General features: G+C 40.7%; 1 protein-coding gene across 1 annotated transcript in view; it reads right to left on the bottom strand.

The window, feature by feature from the left end:
* Positions 1 to 6,204: 6,204 nt before the first annotated feature.
* Positions 6,205 to 16,939, bottom strand: part of PLCXD2 (phosphatidylinositol specific phospholipase C X domain containing 2) — a 29,553-nt gene continuing 18,818 nt past the window's right edge. Inside the window, exons 3-4 of the mRNA XM_083498730.1 lie at positions 15,136 to 15,377; positions 6,205 to 11,291 (exon numbers count right to left, since the gene is read on the bottom strand). Coding sequence (XP_083354856.1) covers positions 11,141 to 11,291; positions 15,136 to 15,377 — 393 coding nt within the window. The 3' untranslated portion in view covers positions 6,205 to 11,140. The remainder of the gene's footprint in view (positions 11,292 to 15,135; positions 15,378 to 16,939) is intronic.

A 16,939-nucleotide genomic window follows, 5' to 3' on the forward strand; every position in this document is an offset into this window, starting at 1 on the left:
CTTCAGGTTACAGACTCCTCTAACCCAGAAATAGTACTTTGGGTTAAGAACTTTGCTTCAGGATGAGAACAGAAATTGCATGATGATGGTGCTGCGGCAGCGGGAGGCCCTATTAGCTATAGTGGTACCTCAGGTTAAGAACAGTTTCAGGTTAAGAACGGACCTCTCTGGTCCTGAATGGGGTAACTGCCCCTGAAGGACAAGCTGCACAGCCTAGGGTGTTTTTTTGGACTCACAGCTGTCCATGGAGGCACAGGTTAATTCTATGTCCTGGGCTACCAACTCCATCTGGTACATTGGCTGAGACCCTACCTGCCTGTGCACTCTCTTGCCAGAGTGGTACATGCTCTGGTTAGGGGAGTTTTGTTTAATGTTTGATATTTTATTATGTTTTTATATCTGTTGGAAGCCGCCCAGAGTGGCTGGGGAAACCCAGTCAGATAGTCAGCATATAAATTAATTGTTGTTGTCATTGTTGGGTTTAAGAGAACCCAACTTTAAATACTTTATGCATCATTGTACAACTGTCAGACAATATGGAACCCATGTTTACATGGTGTTCCAATTGTGAGGTTATTTCAGCATGGGGGGGGGGATGTCTTGTGTGAAACAGTCATAAGAAGAGAACCTTAGGTATTAGGTAGGATCCAGGAAAGACTTTGCTCAGGTTTGGGCCAGAATTTTTATTGCAGTTTGAAATTCATGTAAGCCTGAATGCCATACAAAGCTCATCTCAAATGTTAATGCCCTTCCTTCTAGAGGCACAATATTCTAGATGCTATTTTTAAACTGGAACAGTTTGAGTGCAGTAAATCATGCCCATAAGGCACCACAATTCAATAAACAACCTGTTTCCTTGTTAATCCAGTCCAGAATTCAGAGAACCTGTTTAGTGATGACATAAGCCTACATTTAGATGAAAAGATAAAAGCATAGAGCCATTGTGTATATTGTCTGTGTCCCATATGGTTTTCTGTTGCATCAAGAGTTTAACATATATTATGAATGCATCAAGAAATAGGAGTGAATGAAAAGTTTTCCGCTGCTGGGAAACCTCCAATTCCTTCTCAATTTTAGAAACAAACTGGCTCAGGTAGGGCTCAACTCTTTCCAATCCACTTCAAGTTTATTTGTGTTTCCAAGTGCCTTGCAATTACATGGGGATGTTACAAGGTCCTGGATTGTGGTGGGGTTTCTGAGCACAATTCAAAGTGTTGGTGCTGACCTTTAAAGCCCTAAACAGCCTCGGCCCAGTATACCAGAAGAAGCATCTCCACCCCCATCATTCAGCCATCATTCATGAGGTCCAGCTCTGAGGGCCTTCTGGCGGTTCCCTCACTGCAAGAAGTGAGGTTACAGGGAACCAGGTAGAGGGCCTTCTCGGTAATGGCACCCGCCCTGTGGAACGCCCTCCCATCTGATGTCAAGGAAATAAAAAACTATCTGATTTTTAGCCCATAGTCATGTTTAGCTACCAAGTGCATGGCGGCTCGTGAGAGGTCAGGTTGAACTATCTGCAGCAGACATGTAAGCAGCACTGGGAGAATTTGTTTCCCATTGCGCTCATGGTTCAGTGACTAGACTGTTAAAGGCAGAAGTGGTTGAGATGGACTTGAGTAACCAGTTACAGTGCTGTTACACCTGCCCTCTGTAGCGGCCATGACTAATCAGGTGCTGGGAGCAAGATTGACCAAAATGAACAATTGAGCTGATGCTGCGAGACTTGTAATTTGGAGCTTATATCCCCCCCCCCTTCCTGACAAAACAAACAAGAAATCTTTTCCATCTTAGCTTTGGATCTGTGGAGAGTCCAGCAATCCATAATTCTCCAAAAGGATGTTCATCCTCTTTTTGAAAATCTCCCACATGGCCCCAGCTGCTTTAGCTTACTGTATCACATGTGCCTTAATCAGCAAGCGCACCAGCCTGAGCTAAAATGTTGCTTTGTTGTAATGTTTTAGACAAAGGCACAGTTGTTTTAAGAAGGGAGCTTTCCACATTTTGAACCACATTTTTATATTTAAAAAATTGCAACTGAGAATCTAGTTTTCCCAGAAGAGGCAAGCTAATAAGGAAAAGAATGTTGTGGTGACCATCTGACCTCAAAATATGAAGAATGGGATACCTTTTCAAAATAAGGAATGTGATGATATCAGTCTTTGCAATAATAATGCCTTGAGAAAGTGTCAGACTACAAAACCAAGGTCTAGCCACTCTTTATTTAGTTGAAAATTGTAAGATTGGGGGGGGGGGAATTTAAAATTCCTGTTCCTGACAGTGGATGTTAACTTCTATTTAAATGTATATACTTGAGAGCTAACCTGGATGTGATATTAAATCTGCATCTAACCTGTAGCTTTTTAAAACCGCAAATCGCACAAGCAGTGGGTATGCACATCATTATTGGGATCACAGCAGCTGTGGAGTAGGGATTTAACTCTTTCCTGGCACCAGTGGATTGAATCTAGCCTAAGGGGTGCCGATGAAATCGGTATGAAAAGTGAATTGTGACTTTAAGACCCAGTGATTTCAGTGGGAACTAATTGCTACTGGGATCCAAACCAGTCAGGAGTTTCCTAACAATGCAAATTTGAGCTTTATGGGAGGGATTTTCCCAAGAAAGGGTTCGATTGCCCCTGCTGTGATCTTAATAATTATCAGTTTCTCCAGCTGGTGCTATTTGCAACATAAAAACCATACTTGTTAAATGTAAAGACACATTTTTAACATGGCATGCAGAATCAGAGCCTTAGGGCATTTCAGGTATCAAGGACGCAATAATCCTCCTGTTCCTGGATCCTAGCAATCAGGCTCAAGATCTCCTGATAGCACATGACTCATTTCAGGCCTGGCACCAGACAACTTCTTTGTATACCAACCCTGCCCACTTCCTGTCTCATTCTAGCAAAGGTGCGCCCTGAATGAGATGGCACTGGTGTATGGCCAAGGTTAGTGTCTGACGTGATACTTTGTCATCTACATGTTTTTTCCTTGGGATTCTACCTTCTGATTCAAGGTTGTACTAATGTACCCTTAGGGCTTGCTCGCCAGCTCTCTGCTTTTTAAATGACTAATTTCCATTATGTAGCATCCTTACCTACAATACTATTTCACAATATTTTTTTCTAAGAAAACCCCTAGACAGTATGAACCAAAAGCAAGAATCTGATCTGCGCATGAAGCCTCCTTCTTCTTGGCAAGGTTCATTGGAAGGAAAGGCAGCTGGGTCTGTGGTGCATTGTAATTGGCTTGCAGAGGAGATGTTCCTATGAGGACTGTGCCCCAACATGCTTGGAAGCACGTTTATAAGGCCACTGTATCCAAAAGGAGCTTTTAAAGAAGCACACACATATATGTGCAATTTTATATACTAAAATGCAATACTAAACTTTGGAATTTTAGGTAATACACACACCCAATTCTCATTCTAATATTTGAACATGCCATTTTCTTTGGGGGGGGGGTTTAAAAGAAATATTTTGTATAACACCCTAGCTTTGAACAGATTACCAGTGCAGCATACAATAAAAGTCATATAGAACACACCTGGGCAGTCAGTAGAGCACAAGACTCTTAATCTCATGGCTGTGCGTTCAAGCCCCACATTGGGCAAAAGATTCTTGCATTGCAGGCGGTTGACTAGATGACCCTCATGGTCCCTTCAAACTTGACAATTCTACGATTCTACAAATGTGGCTTCCTTCCTATGTGGCATGCAGCAAAACAAGGGGCGCATAGGTACCCCCTAACCAGTCAAGGTGTTTGCAAATTCCGATTTAGACATTCCAATTGCTGGCTTAAGAAATACTGAACATTCTCCTAAACTGTTCCAAATAGTGCATCCAAATATTGCTACTGCTAAGGATTAGGTAAAACCTTCTCTTATGAAACTAAAATAGCAAATAGTAGTAATAATACGGCTACTCTAGTTCAAGTATTTTAATCCACTTGTTTGCTTTACTTTTTTGAACAGTACTTTGGATGTCATCTAGTGAATTAATCTGAAATGTTGGTTTGAGAGGATGAACACCCTTTTTTCCAGCTCCAACAAAGGCAAGTGCACTTCAGATTGTTGTCCCCCCATTTCTAGTTAACAGAGACCTCCCGCCTTAGGTGAATGATTGACCTTGTTTCCAACTGAATGTGGCTGGAATGCTGAATTAGTAACCAATATTTACTTAACTCTACAGGTTTCATATGCGGTGCTTACCTTAAGAGTAAAATATGTGCAACAAGACCTGCTGGCAAACAGTCCGCGGCCCCAACTGGCTTTCCTTCAAAAGGCATCAAGAGAGCATTTTCCATCCCCAGCCAAAGGCTCTGTGATGCGTATTTCATAAGAGGCAAATTCTCTGCCATGTGCCACTCAGGAATGTGGCTGTCTTGAAGCAGCAACCAGGAGGCTTATCACATTGCCAGAAAGCCTTTCCACAAGGTAAATTAATGAGCTGTTGCACAAACCAAAGTACTTTGGGCTGCTCTGTAATGAAGCTTAACTCTTTTTCTTAAATGCCTTTCTCTAGACAAAAAGTGGATAACTTTCAGTAATAGTAGTAGTAGTAGTAGTAGTAGTAGTAATGATAGAGATGTAATGTTGTGGTGCCCTCACAATTTTCCATCCTCATACGGTGCCCTCACAATTTTTATTTTAAAAATGAGTGGGTTTATGTTGTTGCTAGGAGGGGTTGGCCTGCTTTTTTTGTCTGTTTTATTTATTGTGGGGTGTTTTGTCTTTTGTTGGGGGAGGGCTTATCTTTACCAGATTTTCCCATAACAGTTTCTTAGCTTCCGAAAGGTAACTGCCTATAAATGTAGGCTTGTTTAGACAAAGACATGCTTCTGGGACAAAATCCAAATCAAGACCCCTTTGACCACATGACCAGAAATATTGCTCAGCAAGTCTGGAAACTGGTAAAGGATCCACCAAGCTGAAAAATGCAGCCACTCTTAATTTTGCATAGTGATCTGTGTAAAGTCATAAGCAGTATGACTTTTGCACTACTTTTGACCTTTCTGAGTGTTCTGCCTGATCAGAGAGATAGGGCAGGGCTCTGCACATTTAATAGCTTTGCAGAAGGGTAAATTTTCAGCAGGTCTTCCTCTACAGAACTGTTGAAGCTGTTGGACCCTATGTCTCAGTGCGTTGATGCAGAATACCCAGAAAGGTTAATAGCAGTGCAAAAGTCATGCTTTCCTTTTCACCTGGTGGCTCTCTTCAAAGGCAGGATGTGTCCATGGAGGGCTGGTCCTTGTGACACTCTCTGTTTGTGTACTTTGCCCCTTACCAGTTCTGCCCCGTCAAACAAACAAACCTGGAAGTAGGTTTGTTTGATTATGATACAGCTAACCTCAGCATTTTCCAACAGCTAACGGCGAGTCATCATGGGAGCGTGGCAGTTTTTGTTTCTACCAAACCATTTGGGGGAGAATAGAATACATAAGCACTCTGGTTCTGGTCTCCTTATTGCATTATGCTACACTGGAGTACTCTATAGTGGGAATTGTCTGAGAGGAAAGAACAACACCCGCCCCTTGCTCAAAAAACCTGACCAATATGCTCTCTAACTTGGATGTACCTGCTTTTATTAAGGAATCTTACAAAGGATTCCTTATAGCGGGGCTTCCAAAACATGGGTCTCCAGCTGTTTTTGGACTACAATTCCCATCACCCCTGACCATGATCCTGCTGGCTAGGAATGATGGGAGCTGTAGCCCAAAAACAGCCACGTTTCTGAAACATTGCCTTATAGTGCCAAAATGAAGTTCTACAGAGAATCAAATGTAATTTCCCAGGTTGAAAGACAAGAAGGTGAAGTAGCATCTTCTAGATGAAAGGAACAGTAATAAACCTTGGCAATGAACTATGACATCAGGGATCACTGCTGTGGACCACAGGCAGGCTTGTGCTCACAGAAGCCATCCCTGGATCCCACAGGGTCCTGTCCCACTGCCCCTGCCCCTCCCTCTGCTGAAATCACACTTGAAAGAAGCCTCCCTTAGACAACAGAAGGCATTCCCTACCAAGTCTAATAGTCTCATGAAGGGCAGGGGGTTGGGGGTTTACACTTGGGGTGGAGAGTGTTATGGAATGTGTGTGGTGCCCATGACATTTCCTCTGGTCTGCACATGCACGCACCAGGTCAAAAAGGTCAGCTACTCCTGAATTAGATAGCACACAACTTTGAAATCTATACAACAAACTTCTTTCTAATGTGAATACATCTGTTTATTGTTATCTGCATTTATAAGTTGTTGGAAGAAAAGTTGTACATTTCCTGTAATTGCTTCGCACAACAATTGAACAATTAACAGAATAATTCCATTGTATCCAGTCATGGTGCGCACACACATATAAAGTTAGAAATTTCACGATTAGAAAGAAAACAGCAAGTAAATGTGAAGAACAGATGTAGCCCCAAATTTTACGTACAGAAATAAAGTGAGGTATACTGGCTTTACAATACCCAGGAGTTTTGAAATAGAAAACATAAGGTACAATGAACCATTTCGACTTGGAACAGTCAACATTCTGGAGAGGGGGGAAAATGAAATGTATACATTCTCAGGAAAAGAATCAAGGACTATTAAATAAAAACATCAGACATGAAAAAAGTGTAGCTCACATAAAGTCAGATATCAGGTACTTATAGGAAATAAAAAGTCATAATAAATACTTGACATCCTAATAGACCTTTGTATTCTTCTATCACTTTTGTTTGTAGCAAAAAGTATTAGCTGCAGATTGCTTATGGACCATAAGGATATATTTCATGGGCTACACTGTGAAAATCAAAACAAAAATCTCTCATGTTTTCCGTCAAATTTTAACCTGATAGAGCACAAATTCTTAGAGACTTTCTCATATCAGCACTGCATAGTATAAGCAAATAGACTCCAAAACCAGACACCACACTTCCTAGCCATCTATTGGGTTGCTAAAGAAAGATTCTGCACACAAATATGCTTTCCCTTTAGCTGACTCGTAGCTCTTTCCCACCTGATCTGCCTGTCTGCTTCAAAATCAAAGTGTTTCTCTGTTTCACCCATGCAACTTTCATGGTTGTCACATTTCCAAGACTGCAAAGGAGTTCCAGGACATAAAAGACCATTTGAGCACTTTTGTTAAGTGTCTGATCACCCATTGCTTTGGTCAGCCAGAACCATAGTGATAAGCGTATTCGTGCTAACTGAGACAACCAAACTCTCACCACCACCCTTGTATATTGCTGGCTGCAGGAATGCATCAAGTTGCCCCAAATACTAGGGCTTACTGTGCTAGGCACTGGACAAAGTATAATATTTATTCTGGTTCATTAAAACATTTTATGCAGTCCATAACAATTCACAACATAATATGGCCTATAACAACTCCAAATGCAATAATTTACAGAAGCCTACAGAATAAATTAACAGAATAATAAATAACCATTTTTTAAAAGATCTAATCCCTTTATACCACAAGGTCTCATCTGCACAACCACTAAATTGCACAATAAAATCCCAACCTAAAGTTTGTAAGAATTGAAATAATATACCTTTGCTCTTAAATGTATTCTGCATGACTCTAATGGCATATGATAGACACTACAAGCCACATGAGTGGTCCTAGTTTTGCAAACCTCCTCTGAAAAGGGAAGTTTCCTCTGAGTGCAGCTTCCTCTGAAAAGCTGTTGGCAACCCACATTAAGGTTCAGGTGAGTTTTAATCATGCCAATATACCCTCCCCACCTCCAAAAGAGAGCCAATTCACACAGTTGTGTTGTGGGAATCTGCACTTGTCCCATTGTGGTACAAGCAACCATGCATGTGCAAATCAGCCTTAAACGTTCTTTCTGAAAAGGAGTGGAGGGCAGACTATGCTCAAGGGACACTTATTAAGCCAGAGGAATCAAATAGATTAGGTCCTTCATAAACCAGAAAGCAGCCTCCTGTTTTATGTCTAGTTGCTATGCTTCTGATCACCGAGAGGACTTGTTTTATTATACACCAAGCTCAAATGAAAAGGATAGCAAATGAAATTCACAGTAACTGTTCAAGTTACATAACCCCTTTCTCAAGAAAACCGATACAGTCCAAGTGCAGATTTCCATGTAGCAACTCACCTTCATGGACTGAGAGGAAACAAGGCAGAGTCTGGCTTGTTTTCCCAGGTTCACACTAACACCAGATTCTGCATTGCTTCCTCTGCTGTGCAACATAGAAGTGGAGGAGCATCAGATTGCTCATGTATATTAAAAGCACCATCTTAAAACTATGTTTCAACACTGCATGTGACCCAGGACAGAGAGAACCACCTCTCACCAAACACTGAGGAAGCAACCAAATGAAATATTGATCATGCAAACAAGACATCACAAAAATCACCATGGGGTGACTTTATCATGTGAAAAAGTTTAATGAGGCCCCACACTGAGAAGCTTCTGGCATTAACATATGGTGCTCTGACAGAGTTCAACTGGCCATATCAAAGATATCAAAATATACCTTTCTTATATCTTCATTTGCTTTAAATTATACTTTTGCTCTGAAACTTGCATGGTAGGACCGAAAACAAACTCAAATAAATACAAAATAAATAGAACAATCTTGCCATCTTAATAACAGGCAGCTATCAAACCCAACTGTATACATGTCTATTTCAACCCCACATCAAAGTATCCATATACATGATCGAGAATCAGAGGTCATTATCAAGTCTTTTCTCAGCAACTGCCTCTGTCTACACAAATAGGAAATTCCAGGCAGTTTGAGTCACACCACTGTGATTCGTTCACAGGTCACTTCATTTTTACTGAAAGGTGAGATTATATAGTCAGATATTCTAAGCAAATCAGTGTTTGACTCTTCCAATCACTGATTCACTTCTTGAATGATATAAACAAGTTCAGGTGTGGATTGTCTATTCAAAGGGTGAACTTGTCTGAACTTGTCTTTCACCCTGAGACTTGCAACAAGTATGTCCCCTCCATATGATAATGGAGATCTCATTAGGAATAGACCTCAAAATCTTAAGCACTTGTCCCTGACCACCGTTTTCTCTTTACTGGTGACAAAACCATCAAATACCTTCAAAGTCCTGCTGTGCAAATGCTTCAGTTTCAGAGGAAATCCCTCACGCCAGTTTTCATTGCTACACTGTATGCTCAACAACCACATTTTGTTATATCAAACTATTATGTACAAATAAATATAAGCCGAGATGAAGAAAGGAAGAAAACACAACCACTTATCAACCTTAAATCACTACTAACTATTAAGCCCAGTGATTCCATCTCGAAGTAGGTTCATAAAATGAACAAAAACTTAGGCTCTGTATACTCCTGTGAAAGCCCTTTAGAAAGGCAGGAAAATAATGCCTTCATTTCCTGTTCAAACTAATGCACACAGGTTGAAATGGTTCCTAGCATGAGGAATGGACATAAAAGAAAACTCAAACCACCAGATTTGAAACCTGGAATTTTTTGAGCATCATTTGCAATCATTGCAAGCCTGAGATCTGAAGCTGAAATTCCTTTCAGCAAATCTGCTTTTCCCTGAAGGTCCATTAAAATTATATAACAACAGTGGATAAATCTAACCCTTATGAATGCCAAGGGAAGAACTTCCAAACAGGAAGTTATCAAAGTCAACATAAATGCTTTCCCCCATCAGCACAAACTTCAAAAAGAGACACTAATCATATTGTGCATATGTGAAACTTAAAATAAATTAAGCTGCTACATGTTAGATATTGGGTTACAAAAGCAGCAGAGGTAGCAGCACCAGCAAACCTTTGGGTCAAATATTGGAGGGGTGACATTGACCCACCTGAGGCTCACAGAAACCCTAGCTTTCCTCTTATATAGTTTTTTGCAAGACAAACAATAAAATAAGCAAACTTCTGCCAACATAAAAGTAGTTTTGATCTTAGTCTTCCACCACCAAACTGCACACACATTATGTTGGAATGCAAAACTCATATGGATTCTGTAGGAAATGTCCATGAGAACTCACTTGGTTTTTTCCAAACTTCTGATGACCAAACTACACTTTAAAAATGCTAACACCCAAAAAGGGGTACTTTCAGAGCATGTAAGAGCAAAGATTGCCCATCTTCACCTTCTGATCTGGGTTCATCTTCTGACTGGGAGGAGGCCAGGGCAATGAAGCAATTCATGCAAAGATGTAACAGACTCCCCTAATGGTAGCAAATTTACTCCAACTCTGCATAGGGGAGTATTTGAAATATTCTGTTACAGCTGGTGCAAAACTCACAGCAGAATTCACTTCCCTCAGAGGGTGGCTAATTGGGGAAGGCAAGGTCAGAGCAGTGACTTGCTGAGAGATACATAATATATTCTTTCACCACCCGCTAGATTGTGGTACACAATCTGGGAAACATTTCCTACAAAATCCACAAACTTATTACATCCACAAACTTATTACATACTTCATACCACCATAGATATTTCAATTGCTACAAAATAAATATCATTGTATTTTAAAATGCCCATCTTTCTGCTCCAATAGTTTTAACTTACCACATTTTCTTAATAGATTAAAATGAGAGTTCAAGTAAAGAAAGAAAGAAAGAGGTTTAAAAACTTCATTTATACCTCACAATAATCTCTTGAAAACTCATACACGGTACTATATTTACAAAAAGGTCACTCTTAGCAATTGAGACGCTGTTTGTGCTTTGTATTTTAGTGACTGAGGTAGTTTAATATACAGTACAATTGAAAGGAAGAAAGCAGGACACATGCCTGACTTTTGTCGCCAAGAACAAAATCTTTTGGCTAGTCTGGTAAATGTGTACTTAGAGTTCAATAATTATCTTTAGAGTCGGGCTCCTGGGTTTCATAACATGCAGGATGCACACACTCAACAAGTCTAGAGAGAGGCTCCTGCTAATGATTTACAGATGTTGAAGTGTCCAGCCGGCACACATTCTGTATTTCAGCAGATGTAGGCAGAGCAGCCATATATGCAGCACAGGGATGAAGGAAGCCGTGCTGTTGAGGACTGTGCAGTCCAATCATCACATGGCCTTGTGCCTTGGCATTGTGTGAAACAGCAAAACTGATAGGTGGAGAGAGAGCTTGAAAGAAAATTCTTGATATGACTGGACAACATTCCCACACTAAAACTTCTCCCGTTGTCAGGATTCATTGTCTTCTAGAAGAAGCTCATTCAATGCAATTACGGTAGCTGCAAAGTCAACTAGCTCCACAAAATCTGATGTAATTATGTTAACGCCCATGACGCCTGGTTTCTGCAGCTTCACCCAGTCCAGAATCGAAGGGAGATTCCTAAAGGGAAAAGAAAGGAAAATGTAACATGATCCTTCGTCGTGTGCATGAGGCACATTGCATCCTGCATATGATCAACATGCTGGCACTGTATACTGGATTTTACAAATACAGCGTTCTCCCAAACTGTATTGTCTTGAATCCAGAGTTCTGTGAGTGGAGCTCAACTCACAGAAAGGAGTGCACTCAGGTCTCACCCCCCTTCCTCCTGCAGCTCACTATGCCCCCATCTGCTGTGGAGTTGGGGATGGGGGCTCTCCAGACCAGGGGTCTGCAAGGGGTTTTGGCAAAAATGGTCCTTTCTGTACTTCTATTAATGTAAGCCTCCTTTGGATCTAAGCCCTGTTTCGTGAATGGAGGAACTTTTCATGAGTGGAAGGCTTTGGATTCAAACCATTATGCCAATAAGGAACTGTCTCTTTGAGAAACAGGGGTGGCAGCAACTCACCCAATATGAGATGCAGCAGAAGCTCCTAGGTGAAGTTATCAGTGGAGCAAGCCACATCTGATAATCTCTCACCCATTAAAAGCAAAATTCTGATTGGCTCGGGAACAACGCTACAAGGTGTGTGAGAAGGAAATAAACAAGGAAATGTTTTCCAGCTTGTTGGAGCTATCCTTGTATCTGGTTTACAGGCTGCAGCTAATGCAGAATGAAACCGGCAGCATGCTTTGCTACATGTATTATACCAGCATTGAAAGATCTGTACTGCTGCCTATTTATTACCAAGCTAAATGTCAACTACAAAGCCTTGAACCCAAGGCTCTAAACACCTTGGAATCAGGTACCTAGCACACCATCTCCCCTTGTACAGACCAAGCCAATCTTTAAGATCTTTTGATTAGCAGGATGTCCCCTGGTGACAATACAGAAACAGATGAAATCACCTGGCATCTGAAATGCCCCCCACCTTGGGTAATTTGTGAGGCAAAGCGAGTATTGACCTTTAAGCACTTCTTAAAACCTTATGTTTACCCAACCTATCCTAGACTCTGACTCTTCATTTTTATTTTGTTGTTTTGTACCCTGCTTGGCTTTGTTTGTGATATACAATTGGGTTGTGTTTCCTTGTGTTTTGGAAATGTTATTGAAAGTTGCTGTATTTTTATTGTTTTTATCTAAACTGCTTAGAGGTTATCTATCTATATATGCAAACGAGAGAAACAACGTTGTGCAACATTTTTACATTCTAGCTAAGATACTAGGGTGAATGTATCAGTGTCCGAGTAAAGGATTCCTTTTCAAGGTCTAAAGGAAACCTCTGTAAATCACAGTGGCCTTGTTCTGGCACTCAAAATATATGCAATGAATGTGCATGGAAGTGGCAGGTATATGTTCACACATTCTTAAGGAGCTGTATGCTGAGCAGTTTTTCACCCAAGCTTCCCTTAAAAATTAATATTGCTGTATGTTATTCTTTCAAAACTCTATCTGAATGAAACGAAAAACTACGGTACATTTTGGCAGTAGACAGCATGCCATGACAAATTTCTCAGGAAAGCTGCAAGTTTAAAAGTTGAGATTATCTGGTACAGTTAGTAAGTCTTTATAAATGTAATGTGGAAGTTATTTTTTGGTTGTTTGTTTGAATTGCTTATAAAATATGATGTATTGGTTTTAACAGTGGAAGGTATTGTACTGAAAGGAAATTCTCTATTAAAACTGTCTTAATAACATCTTTATGTATTACCAGGCTTTGCAGTAATTTCATTTCCGCTCTTTTTCCTAGAAGCCTCCTTCCATGCTAACAAAGACTACCTGGGCCATTATATACATATTTGGCTTGCATTTATAGTCATCTTTACATCCAGAAATTTTCAGCAATGGCTTAGTTGCAATGCTGGATTAAACATGCAGAGGCCCCAGGCAGTAGAAATCTTGGCTCTCTCCCCTCACACAAGCTCTAGCATTGAACTAATAAAGTTTGATTGTACTTTTCATTCAAGATTAAATCAATATTATTTTGGTCCGTTGTTGCAGGACCCCTAAAAGGCATGGAACCCATAGGCTGGGGCCTACCCTGCCTATTCGGTAATCTGGCACGGCTTAGCTGGGTGGCAATGAGGAATTACAGAAGGAAAAGTTAAGCAAAAGTGTTAGTCACTGTGTTAGAAAGGACAATGTGTTAGTCCTGTCAATGGAATGAAGCTACTTGATTTCAATGACCCATAATATTTGGTTGAACAAATACCATGCAATTTATACTGGGTATTTTGGGGTATTTGTATCATTTCTGAATTGGCATGATGATGGTAATCCATTCTTTTTACATTTTTGCTATTAAACGTTTGAGTAAGGGGACTAAATGCACAAAAGTTCTTAATCAAATACATTTGTACCCGAGAAGGGAAAAAAGCACTTTAGCACCATCTAGTGTCTTATTACTGCAGGTACAACTACTTTGGAAAAGTGGCATTGACAAGTTGTGCATATGAGCTCCTCCACAGAGCCTGTTTGTTGAGAATTAATCATGATTTGCTTGTATGTAGCTCATGTGGAGGTTAGACTATATTCAGTCTTTATTAACCATTCATCCTGATTTGTTTGTGGGGTATTCAAACATCTTCCTGTTCATTGTTCACCCCACACTTTCCAATGCTTTCTCACACTTTTCTCAACACCCTATCAAGTGCAAAAGTCCCCCCCTTAAAGCGGATTATACTAGGGTGACTGAATGATTTAACTCATTTTAACAGCACAAACCTAAATTTCCTGCAAGTGCTTGGGTCCCTCTCACAAAATAGTGACAGTCTGGAGGCAATGTATAAGAAATGTGTCAGAGATGAAGATGCGTCAGTGACATCCTAACCCCATATATGATTTTACTCTTAAAATTATGCATTTTCCACTTGCAGCCAGTATTGCTAGTTGCTATACTAGCACACCATGCCACTGTAGCTTTAATAGATTGATAGCTGTGTTGAATTAAAAGTTCCCCTGCATTTACAAATATTCACTTCAATAAATGCAGTGCTTTCTCATTTCATTCAGAGAGCATTCTGAAAGTAATTAAAGCATTACATGGCTATTTTAAATTTGATCAGTTAACCAAGAAATGAAATGAAAGCCATCACTACTTACTAATATGTTAAATGCATGGATATGTAATATAGTGAGGAGATATGGGCTCAATTCCTTACTGTGGTCTGTAGGTGGCAGCAACTTGCAACAGTTTCTAATCACATCAACAGAAATAAGTAAGCCTACTTATTTCAGTAAAATGGAATAAAGTTTTGAGCACAGAATTGGAGCCCATGGAACCATTAGAGTGTGTGTGCTCGTAATGGATTTTTGCCTTCTTAGTGAAAACATTTGATCTGATTCAAACTCTGAGCAAAATGGCTGCAGTTTAATTAAAGTTTGCCATCCTTTGAAATTTGCACTGTTCTGAATTTTGCAAAAGCATGCAACATGTGCCTATCCAAGGAGAAATTGCACTAAAATGCTGATGAACTGTCATAAAGACTTTTTAAAAATTGCAAGCTGATATGGAAATGTGGAAAACTGGATTTAAAACTGGAAAAAAGAAAAAAAACAGAAAAAATGAAATTGGCAGATTCACCCAAACCTACTTCCAGTTAAGTGTGAACAGGATTGCACCCTGAGTAAATTAATAAGTGGAGTCAATTTATTCTTTCTATCATTTATCTTCTGTTGGCTGGAGGTTTGGGAGAGGACTCTTGATTATTTTTATATGCCTTTCAAGTAAGAAGGACAAGGCTACCATATCTACTCAGAAGTAAGTCTTATTGAATTCAGTGAGTCTTACTCCTAGGTACCTAGGTTTAGGACTGCAAGCACAGGTTAACAAAGTTTCCAAAGGAAGCTAAAACAGGCACTTACTTGTGGACAAGTGTGTTTTTCAGGCCACGGATGAGGTTCCGTGCAATGGTTTTGACCCTTGGTGTAAGAATAGCTTGGGAAACGTGAAAAGTTCCTTGTTTTGCTCGTTCCCCACGAGTAGTGTCCAAGAACTGCAGCAGTTTATGTACGTTGGTCGTATTTGCCCATGGTGCTGGGATTTTATTCCCGGGCCACAGAAAGGGATGTTGTTCATAGAAACAATGATGGTAGAAAATGAGAACCTGGGAAATTGAGAGAGAACATATTAAAAGCCTTTTTCCCATACAAGCTCTTCTTTCACTTACATTCAGCGCTGAAAAATAATTTCACACAAAATGTTGCTTTCTATACACTGGGCAAGCAGGACGACAGCATTATTGGTGTCAATATTTGCCACAAATAGGGCTTACACAGAGGTTAAAAGCAGGAGCTGGGGAGTTCAAGACTCACTTCACTTCACAAGGTGACCATAAGAATGCAACTATTGCTCAGTCTGCTTTTTGGATTTCATCTTTGGGCTGTGAGGAGGTGAGGATGCTTCCCTTGGGTGATTGTGGATGGTCTTGCTCATAGGTGTGTGTGTTTGTGTGTGTGTGTGTGTGTGTGTGTGTGTGTGTGTGTGGTACCTTGGCTTCTAAGTGAGAGCAGAAATGCTGGCTGCATCTGCGGTAAGTGCATGAATGCAGCTAACCAATGTATATCCAGTGTGCCTGATGATCTTTCATAGTGTTTGGATTGGTATGCTGTATTTACTGTAGTCTTCTTTTGTATTACTATTCCGTTCAATGCTTTGAGCCAAACCGTATATAATACATAACATGCAGAAAGAAGAGGATTTGCACTGATTTTTTGTTGTTGTTGCCGTAGTTATGTGGCACAACACTAAGTACATTTGCTGAGAGACAAGCCCCTACAAATTCCATGAGACATACTTTATCTGCTGTGTTTTAGGATTGCACCTTTAGTGGCATTAACCCCCATATACGCCACCAGGAGGAGCTCCTTTAGCACTGACTGCTGTGCTGTCAGCCTGATTGGTTACTGAGAAAAAAGGAACTGAAAATCAAGTGGAAGAGAGAAAGACAGTTTCAGGGGGTTGGTGCGCTGACCATCTGGTTGGTGGTAGGTACAGGTGACCATGTCTGCAGCAATCCACAGGACCAACAGAACATGATAAGTTGAGAAGGGCAAGCAGAAGCAGGGCTGTCACCACAACTAATAAACTAAAGAGACTGAAGGCCACAGTAGCTCAGGAGAAGAGAAAGCCTGGGGTAACTGCATCAGACACTTGTTCATAGGAAAGGCAGTGATTAAGGAAAGCACAAGAGCCCTGCTGTACTAGAACACATGTTCATCTAGCCCTCTTCTTACAGTGGTCAACCGGATGCCTATGGGAAGCCCTAACAGCATTCTCCCCACCTGTGATTTCTAGCAATTGGTATACAGATGCATAATGCCTCTGATAGCAGAGTAGAATATAGCCACATCCAGCCTTTATGAGATGTGGATTTCAGACTGGAATGACACAGCCAACAGTAGCAGAAGAGGATGGGAACTGGTCACTAGGACAGTAGGGTAGCCAGATCATGATGGGTAGGGGATCTGGAAGGTGGTGGGATACCAGGTGCTTCAGAGCAGGAATGGGGAGTCTGTGGCCCTCCAGATGGACACTGTGGACTCCAAATCCCAACATTCCTGCATACTAACTATGCTGGCTGTGGCTGAAGGGAGCTGAAGTCCAATTACCGGCTTCCCAGCCGTACTTTAAAGAACAGCATTTCAGTTGCCATACCATGAGATAAGT

The sequence above is a fragment of the Podarcis liolepis genome (genome assembly GCF_965112155.1).
Source record: "Podarcis liolepis genome assembly, chromosome: 4".
Lineage (NCBI taxonomy): Eukaryota > Metazoa > Chordata > Lepidosauria > Squamata > Lacertidae > Podarcis > Podarcis liolepis.